Source organism: Bactrocera latifrons, unplaced genomic scaffold (assembly GCF_001853355.1).
Source record: "Bactrocera latifrons isolate USDA-ARS-PBARC rearing strain unplaced genomic scaffold, ASM185335v1 scaffold_97, whole genome shotgun sequence".
NCBI lineage: Eukaryota > Metazoa > Arthropoda > Insecta > Diptera > Tephritidae > Bactrocera > Bactrocera latifrons.
Genome location: NW_017537678.1, coordinates 1031722 through 1051241, shown reverse-complemented (window position 1 = coordinate 1051241; position 19520 = coordinate 1031722). Strand labels below are relative to the sequence as shown.

Here is a 19520-nt window from a genome sequence, read left to right as displayed (position 1 = left end):
TTATGTTCGAATTTTCGATATAAACAAAACGTAAATGCTAGAAACTCGTACAAAGGGCTGAAGGCGCTTAATAATACAGGCGAAATGTACACTGCCAAAAATAAAGGGAATAACACAAAATATATAGAAGAATTATATACAAACAAATATATGTTGATCGTGATTTTATTGTACTGTTACACTGATCTTAAATGAAAAAAAAAACAGAGTCAGGCGCTGAACGTTATTTGCCATAATTTGCGATATATATAAATATATAAACTCTTTCACAGACAATCTGAATAATGAAGAAAGGCGCACTTGGCGCGTTATCTTTACGCTGTCGAAAAATTCAACGTGCTAAATTTTATGCCATTCGTTAAATGCTCAATGAGCTTTAATCTAAAGTAAAGGCTATTAGGATGGTTCGATTAGAAGCACCGTAACCTAAGGTGAAGTTTTTTCAACAAAGGGTATTCAATATTACTTCATACTTCCCGCATTCAGTCGGATTTCGCTCCGTGTACTCACAATTGCTACACTTGGCCGAGCAGCGCGCGTACGTTTTACTTTTGCCGCCTTGCGCTTTGGTGTGCCGCCAGCCAACTTGCTAGCTAGCTAGGCTGCTCCCCAGCCACCACCAACAAGCGCTTTTGTATACCATGCCGATTGCCGCCTTTTGGAGTCAACAACAACGACAACAAAAATCATAACAACAATGACTTGCTATGACCAGAGAACGTCGACGCGCACGTCGGCTACAGCCACGACGGCAACAACCATGCCAGTGTAGTAGCAGCGCTGACGAAAAACGAATACATCACAGGCAGCAGCCGACAAGCGTGGCGTAGAGTAGAAGAGGTTTGTTGTTTCAAACGTTGCGGCAGTGTGGTGCCCGTTCAGTCAGTGGTCGTACGTTGAGCGTAAAAGTAATGATGTTCGTGAAATAAAACGGATTTTATGCGAAGAAAGGACGGTTAAAGGTTGAAAAATAAACGGAAGTTCCGAGCGAAGGAATTATGAGAAGCAGTGCGAGAGTGTTGGAATAAAGGAATTCAATTAGCAATTTTAATGAAAATTGTTTTGGAATTGATATTGATGAGATTTCGGAGATCGATAGTGAAAAATTAAGAAAAGATAAAATTAAACAGCACACTTCAGCTGTATGTAAATAACATGCCAAAGTGTCGCGATTTCTCAAATTCAAATTAAAAATACTCGAAGAAGAATGCCAAAGTGCTCGAGCGTTGGCCGGATGTAGTTTCCATAACCAATGAATTTCCTGTGTCGAACCAATTGAGTGCTTTGTTGTGTGGTAGTGCGTGGTGCATACTTTTGTCGCCGAAAAATTAAGACGAGTGCATGCGACAAAAAATTGCAAACCAACAACAATCAATGTTTAAAAATAGATATTGGTTTTAAATAAGATATAAAGTGAGTAAGTGCAGCGGTAGTATTTAATACATTTTTCAGGTTGAATGTGGTCTTAAAGTTAATGTTTTCTTAAAGCTCCTACTTTACTAAAAGTAAACATTTGATTTTTGTCGCCGCGAGTGGACCCATAAATACCCCCATACGTGAACACAAGTCTGCCGACCCGCGTCGCAGAGAAAGTGCGAAATGTTGTGCGAGCGAAAATATTTACTTACACTGAAAATGTCAGCTGAATGTTGTCCAAACCAGTAAAGGCGGCTATAAAGCGGCAAGGAAGTGCGCCCGTCAGTACAGTGACATAGTAAACAGAGTGGATGTGGTGGAAAAGCGACGACTGCCTACCATACGCCGAAAAACCTGCCAATCAAAGCGACACAACAAATGCAAAAATATATAACGATTTACCACTTAGGAAAATGACGCGCTGAGCCACTGGCGACTATCGGCGCTCATTTTACCTGCCAAAACGATAAGGATAATAAACGGCAGCCGCGGTGAAGTGCAATGTACAGTGAATGCTAAAATTACGCGCGTGTCGCAATTCAGAAAAAATTAAAAAAAAAAAAGTGTGAGTAGCAAAATGAAAACAGTGTTCTCATAAAAATAAAAAAGCATACAAATAAGAATCCAGCAAATTATTTGTCTCCAGCAAGCTCCGCTGGCATTACTGCTGATTACAAAAAGAAGTTTCGTTGCCACAAATATGAAATAAGCAAATACCCGGCAATAAAACAAAAACAAAACCCGAAGCAAAGGTAGTTTAGCAATTCAACCGTCAAGAGCAAACAGCCAAGCCAGCAAAATCACAAACCATCAATGTGTAATATCCACCTATGCGCGCATTGTCGGCACTCGGCTGCTACTGATTGTTTGCGGTTGCATTTACTTGTCGTAAATCACGCAAACCAATTGTCGTAGACATTGCGCCAGACTGCACAAAAAGCGAAAAAGCGTGGCGAGCGAAACAGTGAATCACAGCAAACGGCAAAACAGAAGTTATCGACTTGGAGCGGCCGTCAATAAAAAACGTTGACAAGCCGCGTGCAACGTTGCGGCGTGGAATTAAATATAAAACAAACAACAAGCAGAATATTCAACAGCGTAAAAAGCGCGTACTTTGCATTTATTTTGGCGTTCGTCAGCAACATGGCGGGCAATATCGTCAAATGGTGGAAGCATAAAATACTCGGCGGCTATAAACAATTCTCAGGTAAATTTCCGATTTTCCTTTAATACACGTTCATACTTACATACATATGGATTTATTTGTTTATGTGCATCTATGAGCGCCAATCGGTGGAAGATGCGTTACATGAAAGTTATGGCGACGTAAGGAACAGACTTCAAACTCTGTGGATAATACAAATTTACCCAATGAATAGCGAAAATTAAATATTGCACTGCGGTCAGAGCACCGGGTGCCTGAAATATACATACATACATACATATAGATAATTATATTTAGGTCTACATCTAATATAAATAATTTTTACGTGCAATTGTTGAAATTTTCATTTTAATGTTGTTGTTGTTGCAGCGACAGAAAAAATTCCTGAAATAATTTCGAGGCATGGTGCCAAGGTGACAGTGCTTGGCCGGATAAAAATCTGTGCCTTTTCCGATTCCTTCGGCCCGACTGTCGTGGGAACAGAACGGAAAGGAAATTTAACTAGTTTTTGTTAAAAAGGAGACTACTAACTTTTCTTAAAGTATCTGTCTATATTATTTTTCACGCAATGTGTATATACAAATAACAGGAAAATCGACTTTGAACCGAAATGTGAGGCTTTATGAAATCTCAAATATCTTGAAAGGTAGGCAGTGAAAAATTATTTGTGGTTCTCATTAAAATCATACCAATAACTCTTGAGCGTGAAGAAGCGTTGCTGTTTAGTTAACCGAAGTTAGTTCCCACAACTCAAGTTTGCATATAAAATATACATCGCTTGAAAATCATTAGAGATATAACTGCCTACAGGGACTAATATCCCTCTAAACTGACTTGTGTACTTCGTTAAAAAAACTTGACAGAGACGGAACAAGTTTTTTGCTATACTCGGCTATGAAACAGACCAAAGTAAAATGGTGCTGGCAGATAATAAATCAACCGCGTTTTTAAATGACAACAAATTTGTCTATTGCAGAGATAAAGTGATGCCCAACTCTCCTGCCATTGGAAATGAGAGAACAACTCACCTAAAATATACACGTTCTTAAGGACAGAGTTATTTTGACAGCTGCACGACTACACGACTGCAGGCCGACAGTTGTCGTTCTCGCTAACTTCAATATATTCTTATATTTGCCAACGACGGTAGGACGGCAGTAGAGTTGACTGTAGAGAGATGAGGAAGAGTGGTGATGCCACTAATATGTAAAATGTAAAATTACTGAAAGTTTTACAAACAAAAGCATAAAATAGCTGTATTATATCATTTGCAATAACAACTGATAATTTTAAAAATATATTTACATATTTACTTATTATTTGCATAAAAAATTTCACTTTGAACAAAATATTAAAATTTCATTGAAGTGCAAGGTATTAGTATGGCCACAACGAAATTTTGTACATGTAAAATGGAGAGCTGTGTTGTCTTGTGCACAGACCGGCCATTGATATGTCGCTGCCTTCTTACGAATGTTCATGTAGTAGGGTTCATAACGCCATTTTCAGGTTACTGTCGTGCTGCTGCAGTCTGTCTCGAGGATTGTGTTCAGCATATGACAGTTAACTGGATCGGGTATGTTTGACGTTTCACAATTGGAACGACTGCAATGAAATCACTAAATAAAGGTGCAAAAAAAGAAAATTAAAGAAAACACAAACAAGAAATTTAAATGTATTTGATGAAAGGTTTTGTCGTGGGATGCATCATCGTATTAATTTTCATTTGAAAATGATTAAAATCATTAATTAATTGAGATATAGCACGTTTGAATCACTTTCTGAAATATTGAATGGTCAAACGTCAGTTATTTTAATATACCAGTAAATCATAAAAATATCATAATATAATATAAACCTAGTGTTTGGTCTGACCTGGCTACATTGCGAAAATAAAAATATATAAATATAAAAACGCAAATTTTGAGGGGCTCTCACACTGGAATAAGTTGGGCATCCCTTTATCCCTGGTCGATTGTGATAATTCCGTAGAGCTTAGTGCTCACACTGCATTACTTGTAGGAGAAAATAATTTAGACATTAAAATATTCAATTTGATTCAATTCAGGGGGATTTTTGAAATGGTATGTTAAGACAAAATACAGAACACAGTTGATGGAAGCAGCATTTATTAACCTTAGCACCGTGAGTTGAGCACTCAGTGCCCATTCTCATTTTTGATATTGAATTCCTGGGGTTTGGGCTGTCCAATTTGACTTATTCTCAGCGTTGCGATAAACTATAGTTTTAGTTATAAGTTGGTGAAATGTTAAGTACATAGCTCTTATAGTAAGAAAGTTACGGCGTTTTATATGGTGTGTACTCTATACGTTACTTGGGGCACTCAGTGCCCATAATATTTCTTCATATATTTTGTAAGAAGAAGAGTAAGTTTCTAACGGGTTTGTTGATTAATATGCATTTCTAATTAGTTTCGCGTACAACTTTCAAGTGAATAGTTCATTTTTAGTTTTGACAAATATATATTTTTTGAAATGAGTAAAGAATTGGAGACTTATTCGGCCAACGTACAGCGTGAATTGACGGAAGAAGATGAGGAGAATATTTAAAATTATTTGAATGCTGTAGATAGCGATGATGATGATGGTGGAAGAGATCCTAAATTTGGTGGTGACTACGAATCGATACGATACTCAATAACCATTAGAGATCCACTATTCGAATAATATATCCGCGAGGAGGCTGTTGTAGAACTGGATCCTGACGAAAACAAATTTAATTTGTCAAATATGGTTATTGAGGGTAATTGTGGAGAAAAATATTGTGGTTTGGAAAGGAAACAATCAAACCGTAGGATGGTGAAAGCCAAAGTGAAAAATGACGTTCGGAACTAGCATTGGTAATGCGTAGACAATCAACATCACACTTCATGTAAAGTTTTGGATCTAAAAGCGGAGCGTCTATTGTTGAAGGTATTGCTCTTGAGACGAATAGGAAAGCTAAAAGAATAATACAGGCAAATGTGCATTAAACAGTTCCAAAAACAATAGATATTGTTAAGACACAACTGTCAAAACTATTTAACTCCTTTGAAGCAGTTAACAAACCACAACTCATTCATGCTTATAATGATCATAAAGGTGGTGTTGATACTTTTGACAAAATACTACGTGGATTTTCTGGCAAAATAAAAACAAACTGCTGGCCCATGGCATTACTTTATAATATCTTGGTTATTGCTGGACTTGCGCTGATGGTGTTTGATCTTAGCCACCCTATGTGGAACACCAATAAGTCTGAAAAGCGCAGAATATTTTTGAACGAACTCTCTATGAAGATAGCGCATAATCAATTACAAAACCGATGAGAAACAAAAATTAATTCCACAACTTAAATTACAATGGACTTGATAGATTTCAAACGGGTTCCTGTTGTGGCGAGATCACGTCCAGCAATAAGCTTTCACAATTAATTTAATTTCAAAACTAGTTCATTTTCAAATGTTTTTCACCATTTTCTTTTCTTGCCACATATCAACATTTTGAAACTGCGATGTGGAACCTGCAAAACTGCTACGAACGATAATAAAACAACAGCAGTTTGTGATCATTGCCTTATTCCTACATGCTCCAAACACTATATAAGGACCTGTGAAAAGTGCTATTCTGCAAAATACAGTGCCAAAGCTGATACGAACTAAGACAATGATAAAGATCGGACAATACTCCTACAACGTCTACACCCAATCAAAGAGACAAAGATGAATTTCAGCGATTTGAGCACTTAATAATTAATTAAAAATTTATTTGATTTTCATATTCTTAAATAAAAATACCTTTGTTTCTAACAATAATCATAAGTTTCATTAAATTATTTGCATAAACAAGCGAAATATTGGCGTTTCCATTTCTTGAAAGCCTAAATTTCCATACAAAATACATTACTGGGCACTGAGTGCCCAAGTCACGAGATTAAGCGGTATAGCTACATACATATGTTACAATTCTAAGGTTAAATAGTACATACATACATTAATATCAGCATATCATATGTATATATAATATTGAATATGGAAAGTATTTTTTAGGCTGGATCGACCTACACATAATCGAAAAATTCGTATGTATGTTGGTTTAAAAACATGAAGAGAAAAGAAGTAGTCTCTTTTATCTGACCCTTGTGTTGATTGGAAGTGGGTTAATGGAGTGTGCAATTCACAGCTGTAATCACAGTGGCTTAAACAAAGTCGCCTAAGCATTAATGACCTCTGTATTATAATCATAAATAATTAAACAATATTATCAAAATATGTAAGACCTCACATATTGATATACTATATATGTATGTAAACATTCAAACCCTGGCATGTTTCTTCGTTCAAAAAAAGATTTCGAAATCTTCATAAATATACTATAAAAAGGAAAATAAAAGAGAAGTAATGACGCCGTGGACCTTATACACTAACAGTGTCTTTCGGTTTGGGTATACGTCGACTAATCGAAACTTGCGACGCGGCTTGATGGAGTATTCACCAAATATTAGAGCATCGACTGCTCATTTGTGTTTGAAAAGGCAAACAGTGTAAAAAGCAGAGGAAAAGCACCGAAAATATCAAGAACAACATAGGTTGTACAAGAAATTAAAGGCAGCGGGTTTTTTCTTTTTTATGCTACCGCTTCCTATGCGGTCGCTACAGGTCACAGCCACACAATTGTATACACGTTTGAACATTTACATATCTAAATCACTTATAGATGGTAGGTACATATATGTTTGTGTGCAAGATCATGATGAGTTTTTTGGTATTTCGGTTTTTGTTGCCTACCATTTCGTATAAATATGCTGTGGTCTATAAAATAAAAATAGATGAAGTGGCGGCAACAAAACAACGAACGACAGCCTAATAAGACAGTGCACCACCGAGCCGCCGGTTCATACATACAAGTATAATATACATACTTACATGCAATGATACTGCAGACAACAACAATCGCCTATCGAGCACATTGGCTCTGCAGGAAGAAGGGAGAACAAAAACAATTTGCCGAGCGGTGCGCTAGTAAGAATGTACGTTGTTGAAAAGAACATGCAGAGAAAACTAAATTATAAATGAAAGATCGCCGAAACGGGAAAAATGAAGATAGATCAAATCTTTTGTTGTGCGTTTTTATTATTATTTTTGTTTTTTCTACCTACTCCATTCTCTTTTCTATTTTGAGGCGAATAATACTCATCTTTGCGATCAGTTGAATTAACAAAGCCGCCACTTGCAACTTCACTACGACCGATAGATTCCTCCGAATTATTTTAGCTGGTCTAGCGCGGCTAGAGTTCAATGCGAGGCCGCCGGCATGGTAACTCTGAAAGCGAGCTACTGCCGTGTTTAGTTCTGATGTGTTGAATACAATGCTCGCGACAGACTGCAAACGACATCTGTCAAATATTAAAATACACACGTTCTTATGGACGGACCTATTTTGATAGCTGCACGACTACACGACGGTAGGCCGACAGTTGTCGTTCTCGCTAACTTCAATTTTATCCTATATTTGCCAACGACAGTAGGACGACAGTAGAGTTGACAGTAGAATGGAAGATAGAGAGATGAGGTAGAGTGGTGATGCCACTAATATGTAAAATGTAAAATTACTCCAAGCTCTAAAAAACCTAACGTTATTTTACAAATAAAAGCATAAAATAGCTCTGTTACATCATTTATAATAACAATTGATAATTTAAAACAAACAAATTTACCTATTTACTTWTWTTTTGCTTAAAAATTTCACTTTGAACAAAATATTAAAATTTCATTGAAGTKCAAGKTATTAGTATGGCCACAACGAAATTGTGTACATGCAAAATGGACAACTGCGTTGTTTTGTGTACATGCTGGCCATTGTTATGTTGCTGCCCCCTCACAAACGTTCTTGTAGTAGGATTCACAACGCCATTTTCAGTTCATTGTCGTGCTGCTGCAGTCTGTCGCTAGCATTGTGTTTCACACATGAGTTCGTATGCACTCACCGAAACCTTTTTCGAGCAATACGAAATTATGCGTAAACGAAGAGCATAGAAAACAACAAAGTTATATACAAATATATAAGAAACAACCAGCGGCTAATACATATGGATATTGTAGACAAAGGTAAACAATTCCTAAAAGGAAGCAGCCAAAGATGGCAATGAAACCGAAAAGAAGAAAGAAAAAAGCAGAATTGTGAAGAAAACAATTCGAAATACAAAAAAAAGTAAAAATATGTAGAATAGAGTGGAGGACAACAGTAATGTGTGTGTGCAGTAAGCGGCAGGTATAACGAAATGCGTTGGAAGACACTGGTAGAATCCACATACTACTGGCACACATTGTTAAAACACCAAGCCTGCTACCTAGCAATTTGCACTTCAAATGCACCTCAAAATGTATACGAAAAACTTACATATACTTGAATATATATTTAAAAACCAAATAGACCCATAGTTTACCAGGCAAAAAATCTTGCTAATATGTTATTGCGAGTTCCAGTGAGAAGACATGCTTACCATTGATAAAAGTGAACTGTAGAACACTGGCAAGGCCTGTACGGCGGCTTGTTCTTCTAACTGTTCGGCCGAAACAATAGTTTCAAAACCATTACCGCGACAGATAAGTTCATGCAAAAGGAACGGATCAGCCTTTTTATTTCAGTAAATTTAAAAAAATTTCAAATGGTTTCTTCCGCTATAACAACAACAATAACCATTTTACAAACGAAAATTTAATATTTAAATCTGTTATCTTTTAAATTGCTTTCTTGAATACATATCTTTCTACATACATATCTACGGGCACCTCGATGTCTAGTAGTTGGCAAAAATAATAGTAAACGGTTCCAGATATATGGCATTATTCTACAGTTTTCTTTAACTGTTATTTTGTACATAGGTTAAGAAATCTCGGGTAGAAATAATATTGGTTTGCCTCGCTTCAACCCAGATAATATTTAGAAGAAAAGGAATCTATTTTTTGAAAAGTATTCACTTAAAAAACATGTCTCCAGGGCCCGCATAGAATTTTAACAGCTTTCAGAGTAAGCGCCAATTTTAATAACACATTTTAAAGCATCAATAGTCGTACACACACTTAAAAGCAGACTCGATAAGGCCGATAGCCCCACAGAAAAGCCATTTCAAATAGCAGCGTTAAAAGCGAAGAAACAACCAGATAAATACCTCCTCCTACTTGTTGCACATTTTGTTGGCATTCGGCATCTCTATAGTGAAGTTAAATACCGAAAGAGAAATAATAATAACAGCGCGCAAGCGCGCGGCACTCACAAAAACACAAAGCGGCCGGCCGACAAACGTGAATGCAGGCTACGCAGCTACAGAGCTGGCATGCCTGAGACGAACGCTACATTTGCTGCGGGCCGCCAGTCAAGCCAGCAACCAATGAGCCACAAACGAAGAGCAACGAAACAACAAAATAAGACAACAATAATAATAACAGCTGCAGCATAAACCCGTTCAAACAATCAACTGGCCGACAATTCAACTGCTTGCTGTCCCCACCACTTTGGTTCCCCCATTGCACAAGATGCATTTTTTCTTTCCGTACTTTACTCGTACGTGCGGTTGAAGGTTTTCTTGCTCGCATGTCGGCGTGCAGTGTTTGTGAGATGGCGGCTTCATTTTCAAGCTGCCGCCGGTGCGATCGTCTACTAAAGTCAGCAGCTCAACGAACAACACCACCGCCGACTTCACCGGCACCACCGTCATCATCACAACTGCACCGCCAAAGCTGCCTTCAACGTTGGTCGGTGGGTTTTTGTGTGCCGCATCAAGCGGGTCTTGCTGAATTGCGTCTTTCGTAGCGAGGTGATGCCGTCGACTACGAGATGCCGATGATTGCAATGCCTCAGTGACGGTCAGCCGGCGGTATACGACTGCTTTGCTGTTGTAATATTTTAAGTGCATAAGTTTTATTCCCTTCACGCTATAAATTATAATTGCGTGAACTAGCATTTCGGTTCTAATTTTAAAACGCATGGGCCATATGCTAATTTAGGAGACTCCGTGTCAAAGATTACTAAGCGCTATTAGGTACATGACTAGTAATTACAGTACGACGAGCTCTAGGGCAAACCATATGTTCCCAACTCAACCAATTCAAATCTGCTAAAATCCTCAACAACTCGCCAGCCGTGGTAACTTGAATACCAGCGTGCTTTTTGGCGCCAATTGAGGATTCCAAGTGTAGCCAGGTTCTTCTCCACCTGGCATTTACAACGGAGTGGAGATCTTCCTCTTCCTCTGCTTCCCCCGACGGGTACTCCGTCGAGTACTTTCAGAGCTGGAGTATTTTCGTCCATTCGGGTGACATGACCTAGCCAAGGTAGCCGCTGTCTTTTAATTCGCTGAACTATGTCAATGTCGTCAAATATATCGTACAGTTCATTATTCCATCTACTACGGTATTCGCCGTTGCCAATGCGCAAAGAAGCATTTCTCTCGAAAATCGTAACACCAACACATCAGATGTATTCATCGTCCATGCTTTTGTACCATATAGCAGAGAGAAATTTCCGTAGCACATACGGACCAGACTTAAAATATTTATCTGCGCCTAATTCGTTCATTAATATGGACCTGAGGAGACAATTCCTTAAATGTGTTATAGGAAATTCGATTTTATTGCAGTAGACTAAAGTAGTAGTTAATTAATATTTTCGGAGTTTTTTCTCCATTTTAGTAAAGTTCTCTAAAGCTTAAAAATATATTTTGGAATAATTTCATAAGTACAAGTGAAGCAACCAGTAAAGACTTATTAAAGTATTGTTCTTCCTGAGTAACTTCCTGCAGAACAATATTAGAAACATATGGCCTTAATGGTACTTTGGCCACGTTATAACGAAGGAACCAGTCGTTTGATAGCATTTGGATAAGAATATCGGTTGACTCAAAATGAGAGTATGTTATGAAAGTCAACTTCAAGTCAACCCGAGAAGCAATAGCGAAAGAACTTCAAAGCTGATATATCAGTTTGAAGAGTCTTAGTATCTGTATATTAGATATGCAGTATTACGACGTTTAAAGCTTTTATCGACCAATTTACTCTGAGTTGTGTGGAGACCTCGTCAACTTTTCAGTTTCTTTTAACTATTTCGCTTTTCAAATATTAACTTAGCAATCGAGCGTACTTCACGAAGGCTATAAATTGGCGCGTCAAAATTTTTTGTCCAACATTTCGCTACACAGTTGTTTTGATATTTGGCCTTACGTGCCGCTATGCCATGTGTCGTCCCTCATGCTCCATCAAGTTGGCGCGCTGACAACAAGAAATTGAGGCAAATGCACATACAAAAGATGAGTTGAATACGCCGACTCGCCGCGTCGATACACAAACACTCAACGGGCAGACGAAGCCATCAGATGATCATCATACATACATACGTACGTATGTGTGCCCATGGTCCGTCTGTCCGACGGTGTATCCATCCTCTGCGACGTTTGCGAGTCAAGTTTCACAAGTTTTTAAAGCTGCAGCAGTTGCTTGTTAGTTTTTATTGCAGCGCTTGCTGTGCTGTTGTTGTAATCGTTTATTTTATTCGTTATTTCTTCTTCTTGCTTGGTTTAATTTGAGCGGGTATTTACATCATATTCGAATACTTAGGAGCGTTATATAGGAATCACAGACATTCAAAAGCATGCGCTACAGCCTCAACCATTCAAGGTATCTTTAATTTCCAATGCAGTTGTTTGTTTTGTTTTTGGGTTTAGTACAATGGCGTTATTTTATGATGGAAAACAGCTGTTCCGAGGAGACTAAGGGAGTTGTAAATTTCCACTAAAGAAGAGCTATTAAATTTTAAGCGGCCTTTGCGACTGAGCTCTACGGCGGTGCATAAGTCCAAACGAATTGTATATTATATATAGCGCAACAACAACGCCGTCAATAAGTGACAGTTCACTTATGGACTCTTTTGTCGCCGGAACCGGCTTTTTCACACTCTAGTGGACGACTTATTCGTAACGGTTTGCTGCTACGCAATTCGGCATGAACCGCAAAAGTTTTAAGAGATTCTAAATATTATTCTACCACATCCATGGTAAACAAACGTTTGCTAAAACTTTGTGAAAAGAAAGACAGAAAAACTCGACTCGATTGAGGGACGCCGAAGGAGAGTTTGCCGGTAATGAGTGACAAAAGAGTCCGCGTCTGAACGCCGACTAACAGGTCATATGCGTAGGCTCGGCCATAATAAATGCTAAATAAAAGCAATGGTAAGACAGCGTCTCGGAGTTCGACAGGTACTTGGCGTTCTTACAAAAAATAAAACAATAAGAACTGAAGTATTGCGCAGGCGCATGCGCAGTCGACCCAGTCGCAATTATGCGTATCGTCGTCGTCGGTCGGCGAATGCACTTACGATTAAAGGCTGGCGGCCTGTAGTGCCTTCACAAAAAGCTGTTAGCTTGTAGCTTCTGCATTTATTTTGCCATTCCTTTATGCCTGCATATTTTGCCCGCACGGCCTACAAATGGTAAATAAAAAAATGCAAAGAACGCGAAACATTTTAGCCTTTAAGGTTGGTCTGCATGCTGAGCTGGACCCTGAATGTCCGCGCACGTTTGTATGTGCCATTTCGGCGAATTTACAACAGAGAAGATCAAGACGCGATTTCCGACAGCTACCCAGTCAAGCCACCACAAGTCAGGCATAGAGGAAGCATGCCGCCAATCGCGCGGTGCTCACAGCATTGGTAGCGATCAATGGTGCCAACAAACTAAGCCGCCGCCCGACCAGCCAAAGACGTCACTAAAATATGGAAGAAGCCGCGCACAAACAGCTCCACCGTATCAAAACAATGCAAGCTGTTGCCGCCGCTGCGTTAAAAAGGCTGTGGAGGCAGTAAAAGCAGGAAACTGCTGGGCAAAGTCATTGCTGCGGTCGATACGTTGTGTGGCGGCTTTGGTTTTTGGCGCGCCATGGCGGCGCGATCCGGTTTCAAGTGATCGTAAAATGTTGTGCAATGGGCTTTTGTGGCTTTCAGCTTTAAACCTTAATATCTTGACTTAGGCAGACAATGGCCACAAGCCTACAATACAAAGGCATCAGGCGAAGAGCCTAAAAACGTGTAAAAAACCAAAGCTATTGCCTTTTTGGTGTGTGCCGATGGCATAGTTATGTTGTTGTTGTTTAATTTCTGTTCGTTTTAGGTACCGATTTTCGGAAACATATAATAGCGCATGTTTTGGTGATTAGTGATTTTTGGCAGAATCAAACGATTGAACTGATGAACCATCACTTAGGTTGCCGCAAAAAGTAAGCTATAAAGTGTGATGATTTAGCAATTAGGTGGAATTTGGAAAACTTTGGAACCTACAGAGCTCAAAGCAGCTTAAGCTAGACTCAAGCTTAACTTTATGCAGAGAACGTTATGGATATAATCATCGATATTATCAAAAATCAGCATTTTTTTTTCAAAATATCTATGAAATATATGTAAGGTGCGTTCCAAAGTAAACATTACTTTTTGAATCTAGCGCACCCTGGTGGCGCCATCTACATGTCGTATGCGTTAGAATCTGTTATCTTTATCGATTGTCCAGTAAGAATTTCGTGACGTTTCATCGATTGGAAGTGAAATTATTGCGTTTAAAGTGTCAGTATGTTTGTGTTATCGGTGCGAAAATGAGCTTCGAACTAAGAACCAATATTAAATTAAGATCAATTTAAAACTGGTAAAGCTTTTACCGAAACATTGCAACTGATAAAACAAGTTTATGGCGATAATTGCCTATCCCGTGGTAGAGTGCACGAGTTGGTGAACCTTTTCAAAGTGGTCGTGAGGACATAAATAACGACCAACATGTGGGCCAATGTGAATTCACCAAAAATCAAATTGAGCATGTCCAAAACATCGTTTTATGGCATTTTGACCGAACATTTGAGCTCACGAATCCAACATTCGATTCGACGCTTGTGACCGATTATTTGACCAAAAATCACATTTTAACCTTTAACCACTCCCCGTATTCACCTGATATGACATCGCTCGACTTCTTCCTTTTCGGAATGCTAAAACACTCGTTTGACATGCTTTTGGATCATGCAAGAAGCTGTATTGAAGCAGATGGAGACTATTTTGACTAAAGTAAAATTGAATTTTGCCGAAAAAAACCATTTGTTCGGTTTGTTGAAGAGTCCTGTTTACTTTGGAGCGCGCCTTGTATTGCAGTAAGGCCCATTGTTGCCTCCAGCTATACCTACTTATACATTACTTGCATAAAAAGGCTATTCGGCCAAGCTTTGTTAGTCCTTTAGCTGCCTATGAAGTGGCGCATAAAAGTTGAAACATTGTTGCCGAGCCTTATGATTAAGCAAAACTCAACGCACAGACGCAACTTCTGACAAGTAAACATCATTGCATACCCAGATCGATTGGGTGAAGTAATATTTTCCGAAGAAATCATGGTGTTAAAATGGGAAGCTTTGCACACATGTTGACTTAATAAATGCGAAACAAATGAGTATTTAGTATCAAGAAATGGCAATCAAAGAGATGTCATCTTGAGAGGAAGAAATTGAACATTATGCCGATGTTCTACTGATGTGCTAATAGTGAGCATTTAGAAAACTCGTAGCTTCTGCAAGAAGTCCCATCGCTAATGTGATTTATGATGTTCGCCAAGAATAAACCCCAGATTGAAATTCAACCAACTTGAAGGAGAGGTGTAGCAATAACTCTAAGTCTTTACCCATCTTGAAATTTAATTTCGTTTTTCACTTAATTCATTGAAAAAGACCATAAAATATAAAATAGGGTAGAAGGTAAGATGTGATCAGGATTGAGAGAAGATAACCACCAGCTCTTAGCATGTTTTGACAATTCATTAAAATTTATTACAACCAACTCAAAGGTGAAGACGAATTTTGACATTTATGAATTTAACATTTTCCTTCCCTAAGGAATCGGTCCAAATTTGTTTTTTTTTTTTTGTAGAAATTAATAATGTTTTTTACTCAATTAGTTGAATATAACTGTTTAAATGATTGACCATTATCAACGAAGGAACGAAATCGTCTGTCTTATGTCGTAAATTAATAGGCAAATATGTATACATGTTTGTATATCCATATACATATATGTAGGTATATATGTATTTGAGTTATATATGTAAATATTACATTCTTTTATAATTGTAATACATTCTGCTATGTTAAGCGCACTTGAGAATAGATTAAATCTATGTGGACACTTGAAACGGCGCGGCGGCGAACTGAATAATGAAATAATGCACTTCATATGGTAATTGCTGTTGTTGGCTTAGAAAGTTGTTGGAACTCGTATGCATCTGTTAAAACAAAGTAGGCCGAAATAATTACCACTCGACTGCAAATGGCACAGCGCAGCTTTCAAACAATTTAGCTAAACGCTTGGGTGTCTCTAAAGTGTTGATTGGAATTCGGTCCGACCACTGATCGCGCTAAATAGATACATGTGTTTGCAGTATATATTGCTGTATATATAAATGTTTATGTAGATATTTAATTAATTTTCAGATCTCATGATGTACATACACATGTATGTATGTAAGTTGAACATGGCGGTTTCTGGGCCAATGCTAGTTCTTAACACAATAATAATTGCAGGTCATGTCAGTCACAGTTTTTTAGCTAGCCGCAAAATAATGTTCGGTTAATGATTTCTTTTAGTTGTGTGGTCAGATTGAGCAAATGGCTATAAACACATGTAAACTAACTCTTTGGTAGACACTTTCAATTCTGTGGCTTATAAAGAGAAGGATCAGCAGAATATATGTTTAAATCAGTTGCACAAACAATCCAGCGGGTTTTGCCCAGTCACAGAGAGAGAAAATAATGTCCTTGATACAAATAAGATGCATTCTTTTTGGTGATAATGCGAATTTAGCTGTGGATCAATTATTTTCAGTTTGTTTCATTCATAATAAATCACTTTTTCGTATCATTTTTAAATAAAATGAAGTTAGATTGATTTTTTCTAGGGTTACTTCACAATAATTAAACTTTTCCATTAATTGTTTAGAAGTCAATATGAATTTGTTGTGATTTCCGTCGATTTTTTTTGAAAAAGTCCACAGTGGTTGAGTTTTTCTATTAAACTAAAACTAAAGTGGTATAGATTATTGTCCGCTCACATTTAACTGGTCATAGCTTGAGTTGTTCAGATCCTGGCTGTAGGGCGGTTGCGGAAGCATTGAGATACCGGCCTTGGTTAGGTAGCTATTAACAAGAAAGTGAGCAAATTTGGGACCATCTCGCGCACACAGTGTGCATGTGCAATTGCTCCGCCACAATGTCATGAACCACAGATTTTAATAAATTTAACATGTGGGCAATTAAACGAATACTTAGTCGACGGTCTGAGTTCAAGACTTTGCTCACATGAGAGACTTTGTCGGTGTTTGTCAAAGTCGCAGGTCTTCCAGCACGATCTTCATCAACGACCTCTGCTCGGACGCCTTGCTAAAGCAACATCTGGGTAAGACCAGCCACTCTTTCGTTAGCTAGCAACGCCCTCTACCGAATCCAGTCGGTGCGCGCATGCTCTAAAGTACACTCGCGGCGAAAGGAAACCAGTCCAGTTACTTTTCGGACAAACCCTGTATTTCATCTAAACCTAAATGGAAAACGAACTCTTTGTTGGGAGATAGGAGAGCTGCTTTAGACCTTAATCTTGGCCAAATTGGCGCTGCTGATGATTTCCTCTGCGTCCACATCAATTACAAATGATGGAAAAAGCATGTTAGCCAGCGCGTGGGCAAACAAAGCAAAAAAGCGGTTAAAATATAACTACGCTTATGCTTTTGTGCTGCGTCTAAGTAGACTCATTTTGATCGTGGGTTGCCGTGGTCAGCGCCACAGGCTGCGCGCCGCTGGCTAATATTCATCTATATATTAATATATATGTACATGTATGTGTGCACCACCATATATAATGCACTCAAGTGTTTCAAGTGCCAATATTACCGCGTACCCTTTGCAGAGCCTTTGCCCTGTGGCGCAACAAATGCCTGACTTTAATTCCATTATTTTACTCTTCAAACTTTTTTTTTTGCAAATTTTCCAGCTGCATGTCGAGATTTCTGTACGCGCTAATGGAAAAAGTAAATACTAGTATGTTTCACAAATATACTATATGACTTTATAGATACATATATATGATGTTCAGCATGTGTGCGTGTTTTAAATGCTTTCAGCTATTGTGCCTTTTTCCTATAAATTGTTTCCGCTCTTAAGTGCTTTTAAATTTTGTGAAATATTTATGTTCGCTGAGTCTATGGAAAAGGTTTCAAATGTTGTTTCAAAATTTATTTCTTTATTTTTATTAAAATCATACGTTTCTGATTTAAAGCGGATTAGTACTTAAGTTGAAGTAAAAACTCTGAGTTACTTAGTTAGCTAGAGCAATTTATACGCGTTCGAAGGGAGTAGTTTGTCTGAAATCTTAGCATTAAGAGATGTTCGGCTATTCCGTGTGCAGAATTAGTGTGCATCTGTAAGTATTTTTATAAACTTAAAGCTCTTATGATACATATATAATTTTTGGTAAGGCCATGAACTTCGTTAACATAATTAATTTTCAGCACGAGCATATGTAGCTATATTGATTTATGTGCAATTCTTAGTTTTTCAGCTTCGAAAACATAGTTTCGAAAAGAGCTGTTCATTTAATTGAAGTTTACTTTATTGAAGACATATTGAAATGTATTCGCAGATTTCGCTAACTTAAAATATACGTAGCCTTCCATACATCAATTGTTTGAGAGCGGAGAATCGAACGTACTATACTAAATTATCACTTGTGGTGTAACCCTGTGATAAAATGTCTTCTAATGCTTGCGATCCCATTTTTGATGGAGAAATATTTCTTTCGGGTCAAAAAGCAAAACTGGGTGGCATTAAAAATGTCGTTTGTAGCACTTAAATGCGGTTTGCCCACACTCTCTTGTAAGAAAAAGTAGACACCTGCAAATGTATTATAAGTGAGTGTGAACCATTTCGAGGTTCCCTACTATTCTTAAAGAAAAAATACGTAAATTTTAAATTTAATAGAATTATCTCATTGAAATGTGGGTGGCAGCTACGTCTCAGATGGTCCATCCCTTGAGTCCAATTTTCGATGACTCGTTCGAATATTTCGACTGGTAACTGGCGCATGACATGCACTATTCTGTATTGCCACTTTGCACAGATGTTTTATGCTTGACTAGAGATATTTGTAAAACTTGTTTAATACTTACTTTAATAAAGTATTCACATACGGTATCAAATTCGCTCACTAACTTTGTTGTAATTTGATAAACATGTAATTTACTTCAGAAATGAGAGCAGCGCTCTGTAGAGAAGTGAAGACGGTTGCTGTTTGTTTATACGAGTATGTGACTTATAGCGGTTGTTGTTCGATTCGCGACTCTGCAAGCACTGCTAATTTCTCTATTTCCGTCTAACGGTTTTTAAAGAATAACAACTAACACTTATTTGTTTATGTTTTTGTTCATATTTTTTCGTTTCGCTTGCCTATCACTTTTTATTGATATTTGTTTGTTGTTTTTTTTTTTTTTCATTGTATCACATTCTGCTGATAAGCTTCAAAACAAATGCCGGTCGCATGCTTTCAGCTTGTCTCTGCCGCCACCGCCGCTGCCGCCTTCTAGCCAGGCGGTGTTGGTGTTGGCTTCCGCGCGCGTTTGCACTAGTTCGCCTTCAAATCGTTTTCGTCACGCCTCATTGCTTATCTTAATGTTATTTAATACACTTTAATGTCCATATGAAGTATAGTACAAATATTTTTTTAGCGTCAATATGACTTTGTTTAGCTGTCGCAAGAGACAGCAGTGATTAGCGGGGCTTTGAAGAGATTCTTTTTTAGTGCCTAAGTGGCAATTAAAGCTGTTACAATGTTATAGAATGAGGAAGTTTTATACAAGGGACCGGAGAGCACTACAATTCTGC

At 38.0% G+C, this 19520-nt stretch overlaps 1 protein-coding gene across 1 annotated transcript in view; it reads left to right on the top strand.

Moving 5' to 3' along the window:
* The first annotated feature begins 871 nt into the window (after positions 1 to 871).
* The window catches only part of LOC108977909 (protein naked cuticle), a 149374-nt gene continuing 130725 nt past the window's right edge, over positions 872 to 19520 (top strand). Inside the window, exon 1 of the mRNA XM_018947884.1 lies at positions 872 to 2623. Within this exon, the coding sequence (XP_018803429.1) occupies positions 2560 to 2623 (64 nt within the window). The 5' untranslated portion in view covers positions 872 to 2559. The remainder of the gene's footprint in view (positions 2624 to 19520) is intronic.